Below are 26,691 nucleotides of genomic sequence, written 5' to 3'. Positions count from 1 at the left end.
CACGATTCCCATTTATGGAGCACCTACCAGGCGCTGCATGACGGGCACTGCCCTGAACACTTTACCTGAGTCTGGCTCTTTAATCTCCCCAGCAACCCTACAAAGGAGATACTATTACCATACCCATTTTACTGATGAGGAAACTGAGGCTCAGAGAAGGGCAGGGACTTGCCCAAGGCCCACTGCCAGCGAGGGATGGAGTGAGACCAGGGTACCTGTCCAGCCTAGACCTCACTTCCCTCTGACAAGGGTTAGTTTCTTATTGAAGCCAGTTGCCTGGAGGAAGCAAGATATGAACGATGATGAGGGACTTGAGGCCAGGTAAGCAGAAGCTACAGGAAAAGTATCCACCACGGGCTTGGTGGCAGGCTCTGAGGTCCATGCCAGCTTAGTCACTCAAGCCCAAGAAAGGAAGTGATGGGCCAAAAGAGGGTGGGGAGGGGAGGACACCGGGAATCATGGGTGTCGAAAGGTGGAAGCCAAGACAGGAGACAGCTGGCCCAGGCCTGCTGGACTGCCAGGCAGAAGAATCTGCCCCAGAATAGGAGCTGAGATCAACTGATTTGGGGAACTAGAAATGTACATATGAATATGTGTGAATTTCTCTGTATATAAGTATTTGTATCGAGGGGAAAGTATAGTTCTGTGGTAGAGCACGTGCTCAGCATGCACGAGGTCCTGGGTTCAATTCCCAATACCTCTATTAAAATAAATAAATACATAAATAAACTTAATTACTTCCCCTACCAGAAAAAAAATCGCATTGGAGCAAGGGGGGAAAGGGGCAGAACAGGGAAGGATCTGATGGGGGCATTGAAATTGGGAGGTCTAAGCTAGGTGGTGAGCCCTTGGATATCAGCGGTCCTCCAGAGGAGAGTGGCCAGGCCTGGTCTGAGGCCTCACCTCAGTAGGACAGAGTTTTGCTCTTTTTCCTATTGAAGCTGCCTCAAGAAGTGGCCTATGATGGTGATACTCAAACCATAGGGAACATCTCATTCCTTGAGAGGCTTGTTTAACATGCAGAGTCTGGGCATCATCCCCTAGAAATTCTGATTCCAGAAAATCTGATTCCAGAGTCTGGAGTCAGGGACTTAAGAAATCTTTATATTAATAACCTCCTCCTGGTGATTTCGAAGCACATCAAAGTGCTTACAAATGAAGAAACAGAGTCAGTCCCAATTCCTCTGGGACTTAGTTCCAATTCCTGGGCACAAAGTTTAAGGCCCTTTTCTCGAAGGCCCCAGCCTGCCCTTCTAGCCCAGCCACCTTTCAGCAGAAGGTGTCTTCCCATGTGCCAATTGGCCTTATTTCCAGTGGCTGAGAAGCTAAGAAGGCGTCTGAGGCCATGCCCCAACTTGGTGGGGAAGTGTGCTGAAATCCATTAGTCATGTCTGCCATGAGTTTGGAGGCAGGAATGGCAGCATGAATGCCATATGTCTACCATCCCTGCACTTTAGAAATCCCCTGTTCTAACTAAACTGGCTTCTACAGACAGTTTTGTCCAGGTCATGTTCTTTCATGGAATGCCTACCTTATCCTCGCTGTTTGTTCTAAACCTGCTTGACCTTTGAGGCCAAGCTGAGGGGCATCTTTTGCCAGAAGCCTTCCCTGGTGGCCTTGGGCCTTAGGGGTCTCTCCTCCCTGAACTTGCAGGTCTCTGAGGGCCAGCTGCCCTCCGTGGTCACTGTCTACCCTGGCCCGCCTAGCCTCTCAGGAGTTGTCATGACAATACCTTGTACTGCGCCGGCTGTCAACACCACAACAGCACTCGCCTGGCACCTGCACTAATGCCATCAGGCACCAGGTTCTTTGGGTTCACCCTCCACCACCCTGGGATGTGAGTGCTATTAATCTCTGCTTTTCAGAGATGATACTAAGGCTCAGAAGAGCTGAGTGACTCACCCAAGGCCACACAGTAAGTAAGGGACAGAGCCCAGACTCAAGCTGGCCAGTGAGCTTCAAGGCCACAGTGCAATGTTTTGACTGTTAGAAACCGGCCCACGCAGAAAACACATTCCTCACAGGCTGAGATCAGCCTCACACATTTCTGCAGCCCCTGCTGTGGCAGAGAGCACAGGGCCTGGCACACAGCAGGAAATCAATAAACACTTATTCATCTATTTATAAATACTTGCAAGAGGAAAATAGCATGGTGGTTAGGAACTCCAGCCCTGGAGCCACATTCTAATTCCGGTTCAGACATTTAAAAATTGTGCCACCCAGTGTAAGTGAGATACCCTCTCAGTGCCTCAGTTTCCTCATCTGTAGGGGCAACAATACTATCTACTTCATAGGGCTGTTGTGAGCCTTAACGAGTTCATGTAAATTGCTTAGCATAATGGTGGCAGAGGAAATATGTGTTGTCATGGTTGTCAGCTGACAGACTTCTAGTCCGGCTAGGCCTGGACTGAGTATCACTTGTAACTATTTCTCTGGCTAGTATGTTGGATCTTTTTTAGATCCAAATACACCTGCTCTATTTTCTGTGGGTTCCCCCAGTACAATGGAGCTGCAAGAATAACTGGAGTCATAAAGTCATGGGTTTAAGTCCAGGTTCTGTTCTTCTTGGTCTCTGCAGGCCTCAGTTTTATTCTCTGTCAAATGGGTAGAAGGCTCATTGGAAGGCTGAGAGAAGAGCAGAGGTGGGACAAAGTGAAGGTTCATTCCCTGCGGCTCCTGGACGCACCCTGCCTCCTCCCCACTAGTCAGGTGCCCACTCCCTCTCTGCCCTCAGCCTTCTTACCTTCCTGTGTCCTGTGAAGAAGAGGGAAAGGTGGTGCATAGAGCCACCATTGCGGCCCAGTTCCTTCTTGAGGGTGCGGGGCGAAGGCATGGCCCAGGTGGATGCAGTGCCCTCTCCATCCGAGCAGTGCAAGGTGGTGTCGGAGGCGAAGCAAGGCCCACGGGCCTCCTGCAGCAGGCTCCCCTCGCTGTGCGTCCGGCGCCGCAGCGAGTTCTGCACGCGCAGCGAGAGGCCGCCCTCCGCGCCCTGGCCCGTCTCGATCATGCTGCTGCGCTTGGCCTCACTGCGCTCTCCGTAGTTGTCATCACTTGTGTCCTCATCCTCGTCCTCCTCGCCCTCATCCCCTTCCTCGCCTTCTTCTGCATCCTCCTCATCGCCCGAGCTGCCCCCCTCTGCCCCTGTCTTCTGGCTGTAGGCGCTGTCCAGCCGGACCTCGGGGATCACAAAGTTTGGCCTGGAGGCCACAGGCGGGCCCCCTGTGACTGCTGGTGGGTCCCCAGAGCTCGTGGTCTCCCCAGCAACGACCTCAGCTACCAGGGTGGCCTGGCTAGGGGGCAGGTCTTGACAGGGCGGAAGGTCCTGGACAGGGGGGTCCTGGCTGGCAGGGAGGTCTTTGCTGAGTAGAGGGTCTTGGCTAGGAGGGGGTTCTTGCATAGCAGGGAGGTCCTGGCATGGAGAAAGGGCTGAGGCTGAAGGGGATTCCTGGCATGGTGGGGAGTCCTTGCTTGGTGAGGGATCCTGGCCCGGAGGGGGTTCCTTGCAGGAAGGTGAGTCTTTGCTAGACAGTGACTCTGGGCCAGCAGAAGGTTCCTGGTCAGAAGAGGAGTCCTCTTTGGGTGGAAGGTCTTGTCCTGGAGGAGGCTCCTGGTCAGGAGAAGGGTCCTTGCCGGGTGGGGCATCCTTGGCACCCAGCCCCTTCCCTTCCTCCAAGGGCATCTCCCTCTTCTCATCCGCCTCTGATTCAAACATCTGCAAAATAAAGAGATAGTGAGAAAGGTTGACAAGAGGAGGCTGCTGCATACAAACCAATGTCACAGAGACTGAAACACAATCAAGCAGTGGCCCAAACCCCACACCCTGCACCCTGCACCCTACACCCCCTGCACAGTGTGAAAACCGATGTGCCAGGGGGAAACCTGACAGTTCCTGTGGCTGAGCTGTATATGCGTTCCCACCCTTATTTCCTTGCTTGAAACTTCTGTTTCATGAAAAATAGGGTTGGTCATTTAAGGGAGAAGAGGGAGAGGTTACCATTACCTGGCCCTATTGTATGCCAGCGACCATGGCAGATTAAACCCCTCTTACGGGATCTTCTCAATGGCCCTCTAAGGGAAGTGCCATGGCCCCTCTGTGAGTAAGTCGTCTCTGTGAATAAATGAGGAGCCAGACAGCCTTTGCCTTCATGGACCAGAATCAAACCAAGCCTCAAGCCAGATCTTTTTGAAACTAATAAACTGGAATAAAACCAGAACTTCAAAATATTGTCCACACCTGGACTAGACAGATGTCACAAATACATGGAAACTCGCGGAGGGATCACCCACACAGTGATTTTTAAACTGTGACTGGAGGAACCCCAGGAGTTCCACACACAAAAAAGAAGGCACTTCCTGCCTCACACACGACTCTCCAAACCCTCAGAGTTTTTGCTGGGTTCCTGCAGATTTCGTTTGCAAAGGGAAAAATAGTGCCCTAGTCTGAGCAGGTACTTCACAGGAAGACTGGGGCACAGAGAAAGTCAGGGGTGTCCTAGTGCCACAGCCACACAGGCAAGCAGGTCAGGTCTGGGCTAGGCTGGGCCCCTCGTCACAGTCAAGGACTTGGAATGCTGGACCTAGAACTACTCAGAGTCCAGGTTTTGACCATGAAGAGGCCATACCTACCCAGAACTAATGAAAGAGAAAAATGCCACACATTCCTGGGGTCTGTACAGGTCTGTGGGAATGCATATGTGCGTGTAAATACACACACACACACACACACATACACACACACACACGGAAAATTTCAGGGGTAAATACCTCAGAAAGTAGGTTAAGGGCTCTTACTGTAAAGACCACTTATGTCCATTTGGCAGGTGAGAAAGCTGAGCCCAAAGAGCAGTGACTTCTCCACTCCACTCTGCATAGCTGCCAGAGACTGAAAGGCTATGCCTGCAGCTGGGAACTCTTTTCAGCCCTGGGCCAGCGAGTCTTCCCATCTGGGAATAAGAGGCCCAGCTATAGCTTAGGGCAGCTGCAGGGTGACGCAGACACATGTCCGAGTGTCAGTGGTGTCTCGGAGCACCAGAGCGGATGTGAAAGCACAGTACGGGTCAGAGATGCTGCCTAGGAGGAGGAAAGTGAAAGCCCCTCCCCACCCCACCCCCACCCCGGGAGAGAGGGGTGCTGAGTAGGCAGGGGAAGCCTCTGAGGACTCTAGGATGATCCGGCCCTGGTCTGGTGCCCAGACAGCCAAAGACAGGTACCCAGGCACCCTGCGGACTTCCTGCCCTGGGAAGTCTGCCAGCAGGCACCCCTCAGACCTCATGGCCTCAGACCTGGGAACTTTAGCAAAGCCCAAATCTCCACTGCTCTGATGGGGAGGCGGAGGCCCAGAGACAAGCACAGGCCAGCCCAGAATCACACAGCAGGGCCAGGTAGAGCCAATTACTAAACCCTCTGGGCCTCAGGGCCTCCACCCATTAAATGGGATAACTAATGTCCCCAAGCGACACAGCAGAAGAGTAGACTAGAGAAAGTATAAAGCTCCGAAATGGGATGATGACGCTGATGGTGGTCATGGTGATTAAAACAATGGTCACAAATCTCAAACAGTGGCTCATCTCTCCCCTGGAGGCCTAGAAGCAAACTGTCAAACTCCCAGAATCAAAGTTGGCAATTGTGATGCCAGGAGCCCCAATCCAGGAATCTTATCTGGAAACCTTAGTTTGTTCCCAGGGCATCAGAGAGACCCTCCACTGAACTGACAGAAGGACAGAGGACCCAGCCTGGATAGTGACCTAGGGACTTGCCCAAAGGCACCCGCACACCCAGGGCTAAGCTGGGGTTAGAGCCGGCCTCCGCCTCCTTCTTCCCAAGCCTACTTTTGATGTCAGTCCCCAGAGCAGTCTGGTCCCCTGCCCATCCCCCACTCCCCAGGGAGCCTTCTCCACCAAGAAAAACAAACTTCGGCAGCCAGCTCCCTGGTGCCCCACACTCTCACTCCCCCTTGGCCAGACCTACCCCCCCAATATGGAAGAACTGCAATAATTGGTGCCCCAGGGGCCTGGCACTGGGCCCTGAGAGGGGAACAGGTCAAATTTCCTCTTTCCTGGGGGGGTGGGGGGTGGGGCCCAGGCCTGTATCAGCAGTGACGGCAGCTGGAGCCCGCTCACCCCTTGGGAAAGCACAGCAATAGACCCAAAACCAGAAATACAAGTCAGCCTGCCTCTGCCAATCCCGCCCTAAACCATGGCCAAACCAAACAAAGCTAGGAGGGGAAGTGCCTCTGTCCCCAGAGGGCCACCCCCCACCCCGCCCCGAGAAGCCGAGAAACCACCCAGGACTGAGTGCTCTCAGAGCGCCCAGCGGTTCCTGCTTAGATGCCTGAGTCCAACTTTGGTTTTGATCCCAGCGGTGTCACTTCCCAGCTGTGCAACAATATGGCCAGGCCTCCCAACTTCTCGGAGCCCCGTTTCCTTACCTGGAACAGAGCTCTGATATCACAGGACTATGTCAGTGCTATTCACCGGGCCCCGGCCCCAGAGGAGCATTTGATAAAGTGGTGGTAGCTATCATTAGCCTAGTCTTATCTTAGAGATAGAGAAACTGGGGTCCCAGAGGCTAAAGGAATTACCTAAGAAATCAGATGGAGGCTGATTCAGTATTAGAACTCATGTCTCCTGGCCAAGGGTGTCTCCCCACTTCCTTGAACCCTCACACACTAGAGTTTGGGACTTTGAGGTCTAGGGTGGGGGAAGCAGGCTGTGAGTACTGCCGGAGGCCCCTCACCTGGGACCGTCCCACACAGGGCAGATGCTTGCAAACAAGGACAAGAGCTCTGTCCTGTGCTCCTGGACAGGGCTTGTGTGAGAGTCTGGCCTGTGTTCCTGGGGAAGCTGGGGTATGGGGTACCTTGTGGGGAGAGGGGGCCTCCAGAACCAGAAACCTCAGACATCTGGGTGGAGAGGGCGGCAAGTAAGAGCATTAGGACAGGAGGGGAGATAAAGATGGGAGCCGTGTTACAGAATGGATGCCGGGTGTGGGTCTGTCCTGTGGGCAAAGGAATGACACATGGCAGAGCCTCGCTGCTACATGAAACTACTCTGGGAAGTGTGAGCAGGAGTTGCGGTGGGGGGAGGCCGGGGACATACATGCATGTGTACATCCACTCATTCATTCCCCAGGCACTGAGTTAGGCCCCGGGGGTGGCGGTGGGGACAGGCAGAGGACAAGTCATACACAATTCCTGCCCTCAGTTGAGCAGAAGAACAGAGGCTGGACAACTGGTGTCAAGGAGTGTGGTGAGTGCTCTGATGGAGGAAGTGCAGGCTGGGGACACCCAGTTAGGCAGCTGTTACAACAGGTTGGGGTGACAAGAATCCAGCCAAGGTGCCCCAGAGACCAGCCTGCTAGTCCGGGGCCTGGAGCGCTCAGGGCAGCTGCCTGCCTTCTGTGGAGCACGTATCTCTCTCATCTATCACTTCTTTGGCTTGGCTGGATCAGGGTTAATTCTATGCATGTCTCACTGGCTAGAAGCACACAGGAAATGAACCAGGCCCTCTAAATGGAGCCGCTGTTTAGGACCTAATCAAATCCTCTCCCCAATCCAATCCAGGGCTCAGAACAGGCTAGGGAAGGATGGCAGGTGTGACACCCAGTGGCCTGCTCACACCAGCTATGTTCCCTGGGCCCTAGACCCCCACCTGCTATTGGGATTGAGGGTGGCGGCCGCTGCTGAAAGTGACTTGCCCAATGTCGCACAGCTACTAAACGAGGAGCCAGGCCGGCTGACCCCAGAGTCAACCTGCAGCTCTCACTCTGAGATGACTCATCACATCCACCGCAGATGCCGGGCTCCGCACAGGCCCTCAAAAACCATTTCCTGCACTGGGCTGAGGTGGGGTGAGGGGTTGTGAACTTGGGCTTGCCTCCATCTCAGGGTGGCCCTTATGCAGGATTTTACAGAAACAGCCCTGGACATAAAGCCAGAAGACCTAGGCTGGAATCCTCACTCCTTCATTTGCGACGTGTGTGGTCTCAGACTATCACTTCCGGGGACCAAGTCTGAGAAAGGACAGGAAAGTTCTCTGTGAAATGGAAAGTTGGTGGAGAAAGGGAAAGGCTACTAGAATCCCCACCCAGTGATTTGACCTCCAGGCTTGACTTTGGAGATGGGGTTGCTCCTTCAAGACTGGCATGCCTCTGAGTCCCTGGCTCAAGCTGGCTTCCAGGAACCCCAGCCCAGCCTCAGTCCAGCTCCTCGGGCCTGGCTTCTTGGCACCCAGGGACTGGAGCCACCCCCTGCCTCTGCCACCAGCTTGGGGCCCTCCAGGCTGTCCTCCCCTTCTCCTGCCTCCCCGCTCCCCCATGATAGGTTTGGCAGAGCCCAGGATTATGGAGGCAGCAGCTGGTGGCGAGAGCGCTGGATACTCATCCCCACTTCACACTCTCTGGCTAGGTGACCTCAAGGGTAGCCAATCTGGGCGTCAGTTTCCTTAGCCTTAACAGAGGATTAATAATAGCTCCTGGCAGTGATGTAGGAGGAGTGACTGAGCTGATTACATCCAGAGCTCGGCACTGTGCTGTACACAAGCACTCCATCAACAGCAGCCACAACCACTGCAGCACGGCCTGGCTTTGACATTTCCCTCCTGTCGAGCCGATGGCGCCCTTTACCCTGTAGTGGGCCACTCAGCCTGTGGCCTGCTGATCGGAATCTGTTCAGGCCACCTCCCTCATCTCAGCCCCACTTGCTCCCTCATGCACCCATCCAGTCTCCAGACAACAATCACCACCTGCACCATCTAGCTGGGACCAACACCCAGTCCACACTGCAAGCCCAGACCTGTCCTTTCTCAGAATGCTCCAGGCTCGGTGGATACAACAGGGGATAAGAAAGACGTGCCCCCCATCCTCGTGGAGCTCACGGATGTAGAGGAAGGACTGACATGAACCAAGCCATCACTCACAGAAACAGTTTGGAAAAAACTGTGATTCACAGTGTGAAGGAAAACTATAAGGTCTTGTGAGAGAATGGACGGACGTGTGGGAAAGGCCACCCTGTGGAAGGACACTGAGACTGAATCCGCTCAGCGGGCAGGGGTGGGCTCACACGGGAGTGCACAGCATAGGCAAAGCCCCAAGCCAGGAAGGCGGGCACACTGGGGGGCAGAGAGGACACCCGTGTGGCTGGAGCCCAGGCACCGAGGTAGAGCCCTCCTTCCCAGCATCCCACCAGTGCCCCCAACTCAATGTGCCCCCAGACTAAAAGGCCATGACCTTCCCCTGAGCTACTCCTCCTCTCAGAGTCTCCGTATCAATGATGTCACCACCAGCGGCCCAAACCAGAGATCTGGGTATCATTCTTTCTTCACTACCACCCCCATGGCCAATCACCAAATCCTCCTGAATGTCTTGTAAAATCTTAAGAATCTTTCCACTGGGGGAGTCTATGTGTGTGCAGGGACAGTAAATATTGGAAACTCTCTGTACTTTCCTCTCAATTTCTAAAACTACTCTGAAAAATAAAGTTGATTAAAAATAATTAAAAAAAAAAAAAAGAATCTTCGCAGTTTCTCCATCTCCACTTACCACCACGTGCCTCCAGACCCAGTCATCTCCCATTCGGATTGATGCTGACCTCCCAGCAGTAGTCCAGACCCCTTGGGTCATTCTCTGGGCCACGCCAGAGGAGTCCTCTCAATGCAGGTCTGACCCTGTCACTCCTCTGCTTAAAACCTTTGATGTGGCGCCCCACTGCCCTCCAGATAAAGCCCGAATTCTGTAGCTCTGTAAGACTCTGGGTTTTGTCTCTCCCCTTAGCCTCACCTCTCACCACTCCCCATCTGAAGTGTTGATGATGAATGAATGAATGAATGAATGGGCAATCCAATGAACGTCACAGACCATCCAGACTCTTATTCAAAGTGTGGCTCATGAACCAGAAGCAGCAGCAGCAGCAGCAATACCTGGGAGCTTGTATGAAGTACAGAATCTAAGGCCTCAATCCACACATACTGTGGATCAGAATCCACATTTTACCAACATCCCAGGTGATTAATTTGCATATTAAAGTTTGCAAAGTACTGATCCAGACTATCAGTTTCCAACAGAGAGATATACTTCAGAATCACCTGCGGAACATTTAAAAAATATCCATATCTGGGCCCAATTCCAGACCTGCTGGTAAAGAGTCCCCAAGAGTAGGGCCCAGACATTTTGACTTTTATTTGACTTCCCAATAAAATTCTGGGGAGCAGCCTCAGTTAACAGAAAAGGTGACTGCAGCCCAGAGAAGGGAGGCAATATGCCCAAGATCACACAACCGAATCAGGACTAGAATCCACACCAGAACCTAGTGTGGGACCAGTTCTAACACAAGGCGCTCCCTCTGTAACAGAGCCCATGCAGAAGTAGGCAGGAGCTCAGCAGCCCCGGCCCAAGATGGACCCTATAAATCCATATATAGGTTCATGCTCCCTGTAAACAAAGGCCCAACTACAGGAGGAGAAAGAGGAAGGGTGGGGAATTTGACTGCAGACTGAAAATTCTCTATCCCTAAAGGATCCCACAACAACACATAGATCTGTCTAGGAAGACAACACACCGCAGGGGGGAGCATACCCATTGTACTGAAAGCAATACTGAGGCACAAAGGAGAAGTAGCTCACCCCATCCAGAGCCTCTCAGGACAAAGCCAACATGCAGGGAAGAGGAACCCAAGAGTGACAAGAGAGGAGACCCCTCTTAGAAACCTTCCCTACTCTTGGCACCATCACCTGGATAAGCCAGAAGAACATGCCCTCAGGCCTGGCCTTTGGAGCCTGCTGGGATGCCCCACCACCCTCCTGGATGCCCAGCTTCTCACTGGGCAGGGAAGCAGCTCCCAAGGTCTGGGTTTCTGGTACTGAGCCCCCCATCACCACCTCGCCAAGCCCTTCTACTCTCAGGTGTCAGACACCAGTGCATCCATGTGCATGGGGGACTGGGCTCGCAGTCTCTGCCCCAGTCCCACAGCCTACACCTCCAGCCTTCTTCTCATGTGAAAGTCAGGCGAGTTGAGAGCAGAAGTTTCCCAGTCTCTTCCTGTCCCTGTGGTGACTGATGCCTCCGTCAGAAGGTGAGTGTGGCCCCATGGGCCTCTCCTGCCCCACCCCAGGCTCTCTGCTCAGGAACCAGTTCACCTGTGAGCTCCACCACCACTCCCTTCCCACCTGGCACCCTCTTTCTCTCCATGATCCATGTGTGCACATGCGCTGTCTCATTTCCCTATTATCTCGACCTCTTCAAGTTTACTTCCTGCCCATCCCTTGGAGCCCAGTTAAATGCTCCCTGGGACGCCCTGGCTAGAGGGCTCCCTGCACTCCTGCCAATGCCTGGCCTGTCCTGCTCTCTTGGCCCTGGGCAGGCCCTGCTTTGGCCCATCAGGACTGTGTCCCTGGCTTACTCACCGCACCCCCACCCCCACCCCCAGGGTTACTCAGCAAACATCTACAGAGCCCCAGCCATGTGCCAGGGCCTGTGCGGGGCACCAGAGCCAAACAGTGACAAGACAGGTTCCTCTCCCTGAAGGCGCTGGGTCTGTGAGTGAGAGAACTGGGTAAGGAGCTCATGTCAACCTCCCACCCACCCATAACCAGCCCAGGGGCCTATGGAAGCACAGAGGCAGCAGGAAAGACTGGGATGGCTCATGGAGGAGGTGGGAAAATGGATGGGAGAAGGTTTCCAGGCCAAAGCCAGAGACAGCACGGATTATCTGAGGAAGTGCAGCTGGTTTCGTAGAGCAGAAGCATGGCTATGTTAAGGAATTCGGACTTTAGCCTGAAAGTAGTGTTTACTTGGTGCTGTAGAGATAGGGAAGGTGAAGCTAGAGACGGTGGCAACAGAAAACAATGAAAAAGATGGGTGGAGGGGGAAGCGAGAAACCATGAACTGGACCCTGGTGCTGTGTTGCTTTACATACACTCTCTCCCACGTCCGGCAACCCCATGAGGTCAGTTTCATTGGCCCCATTTTGCAAAGAAGGAAACTGGGACTCAGAGAAGTTAAGTAACTTATACAAGATCCAAAACTGAGTAAGTAGAGGAGTCAGCCTGGAAACCATGGTCTGCCTGGCTCAAAAGCCCTGCTCTTTCTACTGCCCATGGTCTCCTTTCCTGCCCCCGTCACTGCCTTTCTTCCTTCCCAATCTGTCTTCAGAAGACCTTACCAAGCTCCCACCTGGGCCAGGCACTGTGCTGGGCAGCGGTGAGCAATACCACATGCAGGGTCCCTGCTCTTACCCCAAGTTAGTGGAGGACTGAGGGCAGGTACCCGACCCGCCTGGTCGGCAGGGGGGTGCTGGTACAGAACTACATACACCTGGTGACCCCCCCCCAAACCACCCCTTCCAGGGACCCCTTCTTGGGAGGGGAGAGTCAAAGCGTGCGGCTTCTCTGTGACGTTCTACGCTAGGTTGATCACACAAAAGAGCTCTGCCAAGCTAGGACCCCAGGGAAGGGCACAAAGAGCACTGTGGTCATGAGACCAGGATCTGGAATCAGATCGTCTGGGTTGGATCCCACTTCCTAACCACGTGGCTGTGTCAGTGACGCCTCCCTCGCAGGGCTGCTACAGGGCAGAAGGCAGGACCTGGGGCCCACGGCCGTACCCTCCTCTTGACTGCTCGGCTTTCCTCACAGCGGGCACTGGAGAGCAAGCCCCAAATCCCAGGCTTCATGCCAAGCAACAGCTTGTTGAACGGAGAGCACTTTCAGACCCAGGGGTGGTGGAGGGAAGCCTACTGCTGGTGAAGAACTGGGGTCTGAAGACAGACAAATCCACGTTCAAATCCTGGCCCTGCCACCTCCTAGCCCGGTGCCCATGGACAGGCTGCTAAACCTCTTCAAGGCTCAATTTTCTTATCTGTAAAACTGTGACAGAAGTAGCAAGTCCTTACACCATGGCATTGTGGAGAGACCCCCTAGATGGAGGCGCTCGGCACACAGTAGGTACTCAAGAAACTTTTGCAATTCCTGTTATCATACTTCTTTCTCCCGGGACCATCACCCCCTCCCCAGCATTCCATACCAGGAGACAGCACATGACATTCTGACCACAGCCCTAAGATGGGGACACTATTGTCTGTACATTTCAGGGGAGGAAACTGAGGCCCCCACCAAAGTAGAGGCTCAGGGAGTAGCTGAGCCTGCGCTCAGCTTTGCCTAGGCTGGGCCAGTGTAGCTCGCTGTGTGGCCCTGGGCCAAGTGACTCCCCTCTCTAGGCCACACTCTCCCGGAAGGGGTCTGCCCAGCTCTGAATCTCACCCAGCCTGCGAGGGCCTGTTCTCAGGGCTCAAGGTGTGGCCAGGATCCTTGTGGACGCATCAAGGGCAGGAGAAGCAGCAAGCACCCCTTTTCCAGAGATCCATCCCCAGCTTTGTCCATCTGCTCTAGTTCCTAAAATATTTCTCCTTCAGGCTCTGCAGTGCTGGGGGCACTGGGTTGGGGTTGGGGGTGGGGGTTGGGGGTGGCTTTTCCACGCAAGGACACCAGAATGTATACCTGGGCTGTCGGACTCAGCCACAAACCTGCAGCCAAAGGTCGCCTTCCAAGGCCCCAGGCACACTGCTTCCTCCACCACTGCCTTCCTGAAGCAGACACGCTCTGTCTCTGTGGAGGGGTGATGTCAAGGCTGGGTCTGGGTTTACAGCCTGCTCCTCATCCTCCTGTCATGGGACAGTCTCTCATCTCCCTCACACAAACCTGACTATATTCTCTTCCTGTTTAAAACCCCTCCATCCCTCTGGGATAGTCCCAGCTCCTTGCCCTGTGTGTTCTGTCCCTGCCAACCAACCTCTCCACCATACCATCTCTCCTCTCTTCCCTCCAGCCGGGCTGAACTAGTTCCCCAAACACAATCTCCTCTCAGGCACCTCTAACCCTGTGCTCACTGTACTTCCTCCCTAGAACACTCCCCCTTCCTCTGTCCACCTGGCGAACTCCTACTCATCTTTCAAAATTCAGCTCACCCACGCAGGTACTGCCCCTTGATTTCTACAAAGGTGATACTGACCTACAGTGAGAAAGGATGATCTTTTTAATAAGCTGGATATCCACCCACAGAAATTGTGTCTTGATCTCTATGTCCACCCTACATAAGAATCTATTTCAAGTGGATTTTAGAGCTAAACATGAAACATAAAACAATAAAAACATCTAGAAGATAACACAGGAGACTATTTCCACAACCTTGTAATAGGTAAAGAAATGGGATTCAATATACATTCTCCACAAAGACAAAGACTGACAAGTTGGACTGCATTGAAATGAAGAACTTCCATTCTTCAGAAGATACCCCGAAAAGAGTGAAAAGGCAAGCCACGGAGTGGGAGGAGAGGTTTGCGATGTGTGTATCTAACAACGAACATATACCCAGAATTTTTTTTAAGCCTCTGCAAATCTATAAAAAGACAGGCAATCTGATGGAAAGCTGGGGAAAAGACTTGAACAGGCACTTCATAAAGGTTACCCAAACAGCCAGTCAACATATGGAAAGGTGCTAAACCTCATCAGTCATCACAGAAATGCAAATTAAAACCACAATCAGACATCACAATAGCTAATACCAATTATGTTGGTGAGGACGGGGAGCAACAGGTGCTTTCCTACACTGCTTGCGGAGAGTGTACTGATGTCACGCTTTAGAGAATTACACAATGGAATCTACTAAAGCTAATCAGATACAACTTTATGACTCAGCAATTGTAAACCTTAGGTATTTACCCAACAGAAAATTATACGATAGTGCATCGAAAGACATACATGAGAATATTCACAGCAGTGCTATTCATTATAACCTCCAACTGGCAACAACCCAAATGTCCATCAACGACAGAATGGATAAATTGTGGCACGCCTATTCACACAATGAAACGCACACAGCAATGGTGGTGAACACAATAAAACTGTGCACAATAACAGTGACAGATCTGGGGGCTCACCATTAAAATGTTGATCCAAAGAAGTCAGCATAAAAGAATACATACTCAACGATTCACTCTATACAAAATTCAAAAACAGGTAACACTATCCATGAAAAAAGTCAAGACAGGACCTTTGAGGTGGTAGTGACCAAGGAGGGTGCTGGGGGAGGTTCCCAGGGCACTAAAATGTTCTATTTCTTGACCTGGAGAGTTTGCTCACTTTGTGAAAATTCATTGGCTACATTCTTCTACCCTTGCTGTTAAGTATTTTACATTTCACTTTAAAAGTTTATTTAAAAAGCAAACAAAAGCCCTCATCCCAGGGTATCCCCAGTTCTCTGGGCTGAGGCAGGGGCTCCTTGCTCCATGAGCCCGCTCCCTTTGCACACATCCCCGATAGCACATTCCAATGGATTCTCCCGCTCTGCTCCAAAAAGCCGCTAAGCCACCTCCTGTTCAGCCAATGCCCACTCTATGTCAGATTCCACAATGAATGCCTCACCTCACCCACGTCATCTCATTCAGTAACAGCCACCAGTGAGGGAAGGTGCCGGGGCACCCCCACTGCCCCCACGACTCAGCGTGTGTGCACACAGCCCTCTGTGTATACACATCATCTCACTGCCCTGATGAGGTTGGGCCCTTGCCTGAAGAAATGCAGGCACTGAGGGGTCCCATGTCTTACCCAGGGGTACCCAACTACAAAGTGGGAGAGCTTGCCCTCCAGTCCAGAGCCCACTCCCCTGCACACATTATACGGCCTCCTCTAAGGTAAGCAGCAGCATGTGGCTAGATACACACAGGTGATTTCTATCGGCTGGGCAGGAATCATGCCTACACCACAGAAGGATAAGCAGACTAGGATGAAGGCGTGCTCCTTCGATGGACAAGTGTCTGCATCATGATTCAGCCTTACTTCCTGCAGGAAGCTTCAGTGAGACTCCGTGGCTGGGTTGGAAGCTTCCCCAAGGTTCCTCTTCCCCAAGTCTCCCCATCAAAGCTATGTTGTCACCGTCCATTACATACAAAGATTGGAACTTTAATGTGTATACCTGTAGTACCTGGCCAGTGTATGGTACACAGAAGCCATCTGACACGAGTGGAGGGAAAGGAGGGAGGTAGGCAGAGAAAGCAATGCCAGAGCTGCTACTTGAATCAACTGGGAACTTCACACGAGGTCTGAGTAGAGAATGTTTCTGTGCTCTGGGTGGACACAGTTGCAACCCTTGACTTGAGGAGGGGGACAGCCACACTACCTTCCATCCCGTGGTCCTCCTTGTGGCTGTCTCCGGCCTTTTTTCAAGGTGTGGCCAGCCACTTAGCTCCCAGAGGCTCTGCCCAGTTCTTTCTCTGCCTCTCCCCATGCCCCACCACCCTCTGCCATCCTGGCCTGAGAGTGTCTGAGCCCTGCTATGAGTCAAGGCTAACCCCACCAAGAGGTAACCGAGGACACCACGTGAGCCCTGGCTACGTCGGGGAGAGCACACCTGTTTCCAAATAACTTAGCACACCCCCTGCCTTTCTAAGTTGGGAGCTGCTGACAGTTTTCCACCAGCAGCATGAGCCCCAGTGCCAGGTGTAAGTGGCTTGGCCCATGGCAGAGGGAGAGGGTTCTGAGAAGCCCTGGGCCATCTGGAGCAGAGGGCACACCTGGCAGCTATCCATACATCTGGAGTGATGACCGAGGCCCATTGCTGGAGGAAGAGGTCTCCTGGGACCTTTTCCCCTCCCCGCTGTGCCTGGAAACTCCAGTCTCTCAAGTGGCTCGTGGCCTCTCCCCTCTCCAGCTGGTTGTCCAGGCAAAGGTGGAGGCTCCCTGGGGCCGAGCCTGGCTGGCCTGCTGTGAGTGGCTCCAGCCTCTCCAGGCTTAGCGGGCTGAGCCATAAGCAGCCTTGTTTATCCCTGGGAGGAATGATGGTTTTCCCTGAGCAATGACATCTTGGAAATGGCCTGCCTCCACAAACAACAACAAACCTCCCAGCCTCAGCCTGGGCTCCAGTTTGCAGGAGAAGTCTTCCGACCAGAAGTGCCTGAGGAGCAGGTTGGGGGCTGCTTTCCTGAGAGGCCAGACCCTGGCCTTGACTAATGACTCTCAGAACCCAGGAAGAGGAGAGGGTCTGCAGAGAATCGAAAATTCTCTGGATGGTGGAGAGGAAAAATTGCTCGGTGGTAGAGCACATGCTTAGTGTGCATGAGGTCCTGGGTTCAATCCCCAGTACTTCCATTTAAAAAGAAAGAAAGAGAAAGAAGGAAAGAAAGAAAGAAAGAAAGAAGGAAAGGAAGAAAGGAAGAAAGGAAGAAAGGAAGAAAGGAAGGAAGGAAGGAAGGAAGGAAGGAAGGAAGAAAGAAAGAAAGAAAGAAAGAAAGAAAGAAAGAAAGAAAGAAAGAAAGAAAGGAAGGGAGAGAGGGAGGGAGACAGAGAGAGAGAGAGAGAAAGAAAGAAAGAATTCTCCAGATTGCTGGCTGAAGGGTCCTGGCAATAGCTGGTCCAGTCCCTGGAATTGAGCCAGAGAAAAACGCATATTTGCCTGAGATCATCCAGTGAGCAGGGCCCAGAGTGTGCCTTAGTCTCCAGCCTGTTGGCCAGGCCAGGGCTTTCTCTACCGCACACCCCGGTTTTTCAGAGGAGAGCCAGGCTCTAGCCAGTAAGAGTGGGGGTCCTGGAAATAAATGTGTCACTAAGGGAGTCCAAAAAAAGGGAGCACCAAGATGAATACCAGGTACTCTGAGTCATCCAGCTGGTGGATAGCTGGTGTGATGGAGAGACCTGGGCAGGGGAACCAGAGACCTGGGTTCTTGTCCCTGATGTGCTACTGAGTCGCATGTAACCTCAGGCAAGTCCTTCCTTTCCTGCCTCAGTCCCCTGTCTGTCCAGAAGGCAAACAGACTCAGCGATTCTAGGGCTTTGGGAGACTAAATGGGAAGAGGCTCTAAGGGTCCCCAGGAACCCAGCAGGGCAGGGGCACCCCCTCCTCAGCTGTGCCTCCCCTGGGGGAGCCAGGCAGACCACTGGCTGAGAACTACAACTCCCCTACACACCCCATCCACTTCCCTGGTTGGTATCATCCCAAGGGCGCCCAAGGTGAGCTCCAAGCTGCTGTAGTCTATGCACAAAACCATGAGCATTACATTCAAACCAGCTGGGGCTGCCCCTTCCACCCTCCGTGGCCCAGGCCATGGTGTGGACACCACACTATCCAAGCCAGCATGACCCCTGGGTGGGCTTTCCCTGTGTCCTCAGCCAGGCTGAAGCCAAGGTTCTCCCTGCCTCATTTACCAAATCCCATTCCCCAACCCCTTGGCCCTATGGAAGCAACCCTGACATGCAGAAACTCAGGCCCCTCCAAAGGGACTTCTCACCAGACCTCAAGTTGGTAGTGTCCACTGTCTGCCAGGCAGAGCTAGGAGATGGGCAGAAAAAAGCTGACCTGGACATCAGAGCTTGTCCTCAAGGAAACCCATCTTAGCCCCTTCTGACCATGCCCTGGGCCCCAGGCTAGGCCCTTGGGACCAAGGAATGAATAAGGTCCAGATCCCACATTAATAGGACATGAAGCAACCACCAGGGGTACCACCACCAGTGGACAGACAGATTCTAACTGGAGTATTTGCTCTAGTCGCAGAAGTCTAGGTAGGATTAAGACCTGGAGAGAAGAGAAGAGATGAGCTTTCCTGGCAGCGGGAACAGCACGTGCAAAGGCAAGAAAGCTAGGGGGTGGGATGGGGCGGTTTCACTGATACAAGTACATATAACCAGAAGCCCCATCAACGATCTCTGGCTCAAAGCCCTGGAGACTTCCCAACAGGGGCTCACTCACCTCGGCTGCCTCCATCTTCACCATCCCCCTGCTGCAGCAGATGCCAGGCTGGGCCCGGAGCGAGCTGTGCCGTGGAACTTGGCTCCCTGAGGGACCCGCCCTGGGCTAAGCCTTGCCACGTGCTAGGGCTGGGGAAGAGGGGAGGTGCCCCTTGGCTGGGCGCGGAGGACTCAAGGGGCCCTGGTGGAAACTTTGACTATGGCCTCAGTGCCCTGGCTGGGATCCCGTGGGCACCGGCGGAGTAGGCACTGCAGCTCCTTCCTTCCAGGAGATATACCCACTCTAGCCATCTCAAGAGGGGAGCCAGATCGCGCCCCCCAGCCATAAGGCCTGAGGGTAGCAGAATGTGACAAGTGTTTGGTGAGAGGTCTACTGGCCCTGTACTTAGCTGGGCATCTCAAGCCAGGAGCACCAGATTCAGAGATGAATTTCATAGCTGAGGTTGGGGTAATGACACCCACATATCCTGTCCTCACTGTTCCAGGAGGCAGATGTCCTCCACCCTGGTCCTGGCCAGAGACCTGCTGTGTGAACTTAGACACAGCCCCTCCCCTCTCTGGATTCAGGCTTTTCCTCAGCTCTGGGGCTCCAGGGCATAAGGGTTCTGCCTGGACACCTCAGGACAAGAGTAGAGATGTGGGGCTTCCAAGATGATCAAAGAATTAGCCTCTTCCTGCTCACAGTGGCGAGCTCTGTGTGGTGGGTGGGTCCCTAACAACTACCCCCTCCCTTACGGATCTCAGCTGGAGCCAAGGGAGCAGGTGCAGGACCTTTCCCAGGGGACTCAGGAGGCAGAGCTTCTCTGCTTGTACTTCTAATGGACATTTCAGCAGAAGCCTCAGGGATCAAATACAACCCGCAACTCCGAGACCAACCCCTGAGACTACTTCCTTCCCCAATATGGAACTAGGCAAGAATGGCCATCCTGGTGCCTGGTATGCGGTCAGCATCTCTGGTAAGATTGCCAGCACCGATGGCTGAGCGCTCCCTCCCCATGCAGTGTCCCGACTTCTGGTTACCAAACATTCCTTTCTCTCAGAAAGAAAAGCCGGTTGACCTAGAAGCCTAGAAGTGAGGAGCAGCACACAGTGGCAGCATGCCCCTAGCTCTGCAGGGCCCCCACCCCCTGAGACAGACAAACAGACAGACAGACAGACACACACACACACACACACACAGAGCTATCTCAGAGCAGAACACACATGGTTTGGTTGCAACATGCCTATCAATGGCTGCCCCAGGGAAGAAATAATAGAAACCGGGGCAAGGGGTGACCTGGACAAGAGCCCCCCTCCAACCACACACATACCCTGGCACCCAGGCACCTACCCAGCACACTCCGGCAGGGACACAGGGACTCCTGGCTGCCGCTCCTGCCAGCCCGCCCGCCCGGGTCTCCGCCCGGCTCCTCCCGCAGGCGGGCAGGCGGGCGGGCGGCTGTGGCTGTGGCAGCTTCTGGCGGCCGTGTCAAGCGGCTGCCTTCCCCAGACAGAGCTCCTTTGTGTCAGCAGAGCTATTTATGGACTTACCCAAGTTCCCTAGGGGAGCGATACCTGCTGGGAAAAGCAGAACCAAATGACCAGGTTCCACCTCCCACATCTAGGTAGCGTTTTCAAAACCCTTGCATCACTTGTCCCTCCTCCTCTTCCTCCTCCTCCTGTTTGCCCTCCTCCTCTTCCTCCTCCTCCTCCAGCGCCCTTCCCAAACACACACCCTGTCCAGCCAGCTGCCGCCACCCTGGAGACAGGCTGGATTTCTTTCTTCCATCAGATAGAAAACTCTGTGATTTCCCAAGACACTTTCATCTGAGAAGGAGTCTGGGGTGTCTAGAGGAAGAGTCCTCGGCCACCCTGTCCTTCAGCCTGCAAGGAGTCCAGCCGGCTTCTGGGTTATGGGCTCACATGCGCCAGCCCTGGCTTCCCTGCCGCCAGTCCCCAGGACCCAGGGTGGCCCCTCAAGAGCCGCTCTGGAAGGAGAGGAGTTCATCGCTCACAGCGGCTTTCCTTGGCACTGGGATCCCGAGCCGGCTGCACCCCACACGCATCCTAAAGGGGTCCCTCAGCTGGGGCAGCGCAAACCACTGGCGGAGGCTCCGGCTCCCAGGCTGGACGGAGCCAATCACTGAGGCTTCCCCGTCACACCCCCACCCCCACACTGCTCACATCCCAGTGGGCGGCTGCAATTTAACCCAGGGTCCTGCAGCTTAGATACACTGACTCCAAGAATGCCACCGCCCCCGGGTGGGGGAGTGGCTGCTTCAGTCACCTCCCAGCAGCAACATCCAGCACAGCCCAACACATGTTTTTATTTAGCTCTTTGGCGTGCCTAAACTGGGGAATCAGAGATGGACAGAGAGCCTGGGGCTTCCTCCCCGCAAAACGATGGCTGAGAGGGGCACGTTACAACAGCCCAAAAGTTAGGCTCAAAAGTGAAGGAGGTGTCCCTAACAGAAGGATGGGGCGGGGGGTACGGGGGGGGGGAGGGAGGAAGAGCACTGGACTGGGAGGTGACTGGTCCCCAGCTCAGGTTCTAGCTCAAGTCCTGTTTGGCTGGGTATCCCTGCCCATCTACCTGGGTTTCCTCATCTGTAAAATCGGGCTGACAACCCTTGACCTGCTCACCTGTGGGATTAACAGAGGATTCAGTGATCCAGCGTCAGGCACTACTTTGGGAGCTTGCCCTTCATTAATTCATTTAATCCTCACCAGCACCTTGAGAGGCAGGGACTAGTATTACCCTATTTATAGATGAAAAATCCAAGGTACAGAATGGTAGCAGAAGGTGCCCATAGCTAGTTTTGGCTGTGAAGCCGGGATTGAAGACTAGTAGGTCCAACTGCAGGGTGCCCAGTCCAAACCACCGCGCAGCCCCACCAGGACAGGAAGCTGTTTTGCCAGCGCAAAGCTGTTTGACACTGAGGCTATCACTGCTGCAGTTGGTTGTCTGATGTCAACAAACATTGCCTGGGCTGTGCCCAGATGTCTGTCCCATAGGCAGCTCCAGCCTGAACATGCTTACCACTGAAGTGGCAGGTACCTCAGATGTCGGCCCAGAAAGAATGGGGCAGAAGGAGCCCCTATCCTCGCTTCCTGCCTTGGCCCACCTCAGCCACCCTGAGCTTAAGTGCTGTCCCTCTGCCTCTTATTCTCCCTGTATTTGTCTCAGTGTCTCTGAATATCTATCTATGCCTGCCTCCCTGATTCTGTCTCTGACTCTCTATCCCTGTCTCTCTCACACATATGAGCTGACAAAGAAAACATCCTTTATGAGGGTCAACTCAGTATAGCCCTCATCTGAGCCAGTCACTTACACACTCCAATCAATGCTTTGTCTTGTCCCTGGGGGCAGAGCCAAGGCAGTCCTTGCAGGGCTCAAGAACCTTCCAAATTGGAAGCCTGTCATCCTACAGGTTCCCGGGAAGCAGGGCCCACTCTTGTCCTAGGAAACTAAGGCAGTGAGTCTCAGACGGCCAGTTCCAGTGGGGGGCTGACCAATTCCCAGTGGGGCTGACAGTTCCCAGGATGAAATTTCTGGTGCTGGGGATAAGACTTCTTAGGGTGGAGAGCCTGAGTATAGGGTTCCTTGAGATGAGAGGAGTTCTTGAGTTCAGCTGGGTCTTCACCTCTCAATCATCAGAAAGTTCTGGAGCACCAACTACATGCCAGGCTCTGTGCTGGGCCCCGGGGATGCGGTGGAGAATGGGCAGATGGGGGCCCTGCACTCACCAAGCCGACAGCTCAGTGATGGAGACAGACATCAGACGCACAGTCCTACTAGTGAGCCCCTCGTTAGACACTGTGGCACAACGGGCGGAGCAGCCCTGCCAACCCACGGCGCTGGGTCCAGAACAGATCCAGAATGCACTCATCAGTGCTCTGGGCCACAAGGATAATGAGGAAAGGGCACAGCAGTTCAGTGCTCCGAGGCCCACGACCAGGCTAGGATAGCATCTAAGGCTTGAGGAGCCCAGGCAGCCACTGGCCCCTGCCTCTCCATAGCTCCAGGCACAAACCAACAAAAAGCACGTGGACCCTCCTGGTGTACAGCCTGGGTAGGACTGTGGAGAGTCACTGATGGGCACGCTATCTAAACCGGATCAGCACCTGGGCATTCAGGGCCTGGACCCCATGTACTGATTCACGTATTTTATTTAAAATTTCTTTGACACAGTATGTGACAGTGCTGACTGTCCGAAGCAGTTCCCAATTATCAATTCACGAAATCTTCATAACCCTATCAGATATGTTTACTGTCCCCATTTTACAGATAGGTAAACAGAGGCAGAGATTATGAAACCTGCTCAAGGTCATCAGTTAAGTGCAGAGCTACAGATCAAACCCAGCCCACTTTCCAGTGTTCCCTGCACCACTGCACCAGGAGGCCCACAGTACAGACGAGCCCTCCGGCTACATACTGAGAAGCCACAGCCTAGCCATGCAGGCAAATGTCTCACTGTTCAGTCAAGCTGGCAGCAGCTCCCGGGCTAGGACCAGGGAGGTTTAGCAGGGAGCCAGTGTGTGTGCACCTCCCATTTTAAGGGGGGAAGCACCCCCAGGCAGAGCCCAAGGCTGCAGAGAGACCCTTCTGGAGATGTGGCAGCAGCAGGATGCAGCCCAGACGCCCTTACAGGCTGCTCCCCTGCAGGCACAGCACAGCAAGGCTCCCACTGTCTTCCTTCACTGCCTCCCTGGGTTAAGCCCGATACACCCAGACTTGTGCTCGCTGCCCTCTGTCTCTCTATAGATCCAGACACAAATCAACAAAGAATGTGGACCCTCCCAGTGCACAGCCTGGGGCAGGATGGGAGAGTCACTGACAGCCATCAGTCATGAGCCCTGCACAGATGGAAACCCACTGACCTTCCTTCCCTCAGACATGCTCCACCTGGGGGAGGCTGAACCTTGGCAATGCCCTCCTCAAAAAAAGGAGGGTACCTGTCAAAGGCTATTTAATGAGCTTCCCTGTCTTAGCTTCCGATCCAAAGTCCACCAGGATTTTATTCCAGGATGGGGAGGAGAGTGATGCCACAGTGGCAGAAATGAGCACAGCCCAGGGAGAGGTGTGGCCCCAGGAATTTCAGAGCATATGACAGATAAGACCACCCCAGCCCCCACCAGCAGCTGCTCAGGCTTTCATTACCTTGGACAATGAAAGGGCCAGGCCTGTGCTTGGTGATGCGGGGGTAATAAAAGGCTGGGCTGGGACACAGTGGCCCCACCTTCTACAGAGTCCTGCCCCTGCCCCAATCTGTTACAGAAGAGGGTGATGCCCCGGGCCGCCCTGGGAAGCTGTGGAAGTATCTGTATATGCCCATCCAGCCCAACTTCTGAATCTGTTAACCCACTTAGGAAGTTCTGGGCCTTTACTCATTGGGTCTCACAGCCCTGGTTTGGGGGTCTACAGATTCCATGCAGAAAGGCCCTCCCCATGGAACAGTGGGCCAAGAAATGTTTACTGGTTACTTCAATAACCACTGAATCCCAACTACGTGCTAGGGCCTGTGCTCGGAACTATGGACACAGACAGGGAAGCAGCCTGCTCTTCCGATCCAACCTGGAGGGTGGGCTCAGCCGACCCTGGCGCTGACTCTTCAAGCAGGAACAGTCCTGCCGTGTCCTGGCCTCTATGACCCTAACACCAGGGCAGGGCACACACTCTCCCACTGCTTGCTAAGGTTGTGCACCAGGCTCTTCCTGGGGCACATGCCTTTTTCTCGGGGGCCCAATCTGCAAGTGGTGGGGTGGGGCAGGACAGAGCAGGTATCCATCCTCAGGTTCAAATTCACAGGGAGTTCTGGCCTGTAGTCTGAAGAACCCAGGGCAGGTCCCTTCCCCCTTACTGGCCTCAGTCTTCCATCCCCAAATGAGGCCAGAGATGGGTGTCCCATGGCCCCAGTTCCACTCCTTGCCTTCAAGAGTCAGTCTCGGGCCCCACCAGGTTCTCTCACTAAAGAATTAGGTTCTGTCCATGATGTTTAAAAAGAACACAGAATTTGCAGTCCAAAAAAATCTGAATGTGAGTCATCTTGGGCAAGTCACTTTCAGGTCTCTGAGTCTCAGTTTCCTCATCTGTAAAATGGGGCTATCACCACCTGCCTCCATGGGCCCTGCGGAGACTAAAGGAGGTAGGGCACGTGGAGCGCCTGGCACATGCTAGTTCTCAATAAATAAGAGCCACCGTTGCTGCTGGGTTGTCATTATCGCTGCTATCTGCAAAAGGACAGAATCGACCTTGAGTGGGCTGGTGTGAAGAGTAACGTTAGATCTGAAAATATCTGCTGAGGGTCTAATGGATGAGGGCTTAACGTGGTGCTAGTTGTGCTAAGAGCTGATAATCATTAACATTCATTGAGCAACAGGCTACTGTCATCATCCCCATCTTACAGGTGGGAAAACTAAGGTACAGAAAGGTTCCATGGCAAAACAGGCAGCATGGCTCCAAGGCGTATGGCTCTCAATCTGTAAGCCCTGCCCTGACGTGCGTTCCCTGACCATGTTCCTGCCCATGCCATCTGCCTCTTCCTCGGCAACTAGCAGCAAGGACAATTCCCAGTCTGCTCACAGGAACTGAATCTCCCCACCACAGCAAGGGGAAGCCCACATACAGCAAAAGCCAGGAGACACATGTGCCCCAGAAGAGCTGGTCTTGAGAACTGTCACTGGCCAGCCTCTGCCTCCAGCCTGGGGCACACATCACAGTCACCTCAGCAGCATCAGCCTGACCTCGGGCAGCTGCAGTGGCACAGGATGGCCAAGAGCCATGACCATCTCCTTTCCTGGCTCCAGGCCAACCAGCCACATGCTGGCCTGAGATTTCAGGCTTCTGGGAGCAATCCTTGACCCACTGCACTTGTGTCAGCTCTAGGGTCAGGCTGTCCTGACAACTGGAGTTCCTGGGAAGTGATCAGCACAGATGTGGAGACCGGTCCTGTGACCTCAGCCCTTAGACGCAGTTCATCCACAGGCTCCCCAAGTTCACCCCCTGCTTGGACTGTTGGGCCTAAGTCCAGGTCACCAAAACCGACGATGAGCTGGCGAAAAGACTGGACTGAAATGCTGGTTTTGCTACTGCTTTCTCCAAGACCTGGGGTGAGACCAGTCTCTTCCCTGAACCTCAGTTTCCCTGTCTCTAAAATGGGTGCGGGGATAGAAGAGATCAGTGTTACTCAGCATGTGGTCTGCAGAATGTACTTACTGGTCCACGAACTGCCTGTTACTTACTGCTTTACAAGCAGTAAAATCGAGAGGATTTAAAAACTTTTGTAGCAACTTGCCATTGCCATGACAGCCAAGTGCAAGACAGTGGATTGATCTGATTGAATAGAGTACAAGGCTGGTTTGGGTGCTGTCAAGCCAGCACGAGGTATTATACACAGTATGCGTTTTAACAAAAGCATGAGGCTCTTCACTGCAGGTGATTTAAGAAGCCCTGCTCTACATGTCCTTGTTTCTGCGAGAACTCACTAACTAGGCCTCTATCACAGGACTCACACCTGCAGCGGGACTCATCACCCTGTCACCCACACGGTTCCCGCTCCACGGTTCCCGGCTCAGAAGACGGCACCACCCATCACCTGTTTGCCTGAACCAGACTCATGGGTGTCCCCCTCCTCCCAAACTCTACCCCCCACCACAATTAATCATCAGATCTTGCAGATCCCACCTCCTACACGACATGAGAACCTTTCGTCTCTCTCAATCCCTCCTGCCTCCACTCTAGTCCATGGCACCCGCACCTCTTCCCAGGGTGACAGCAACAGCCTTCTAACTGCTCCCTGCCTCTCACCTTGCCACCTGCTTCGCTATTCTCGTTACTGAGGCCAGTATGAGCTTTCTACAACAAACATCTAACACGCAGCTCCAAGCAGCCTAGGATGCGGGTCAGACTCCTTACACAGCCTCCCTGGCTCGGAACCCTCTTCCAGCCTCATCTCATGCTTCGATCCCCTTCCTCAGGCCTCCACTC

At 53.7% G+C, this 26,691-nt stretch overlaps 1 protein-coding gene across 6 annotated transcripts in view; it reads right to left on the bottom strand.

Moving 5' to 3' along the window:
- RGS3 (regulator of G protein signaling 3) overlaps positions 1–26,691 on the bottom strand; it is a 135,110-nt gene that overhangs the window by 11,501 nt on the left and 96,918 nt on the right. For 5 of the 6 annotated variants that reach the window (XM_031450240.2, XM_064490435.1, XM_064490434.1 and 2 more), the window contains one exon: positions 2,744–3,712. In XM_031450240.2, coding sequence (XP_031306100.2) covers positions 2,744–3,712 — 969 coding nt within the window. Of the gene's footprint in view, positions 1–2,743; positions 3,713–20,055; positions 20,205–26,691 lie in introns of those variants that run through there. The other variant, XM_031450246.2, reaches the window with a different exon arrangement.

This window comes from Camelus dromedarius, chromosome 10 (assembly GCF_036321535.1).
Source record: "Camelus dromedarius isolate mCamDro1 chromosome 10, mCamDro1.pat, whole genome shotgun sequence".
Classification (NCBI taxonomy): Eukaryota; Metazoa; Chordata; class Mammalia; order Artiodactyla; family Camelidae; genus Camelus; species Camelus dromedarius.
The sequence above is the reverse complement of the archived record's forward strand: the minus strand, read 5'-3'. Positions and strand labels throughout refer to the sequence as shown.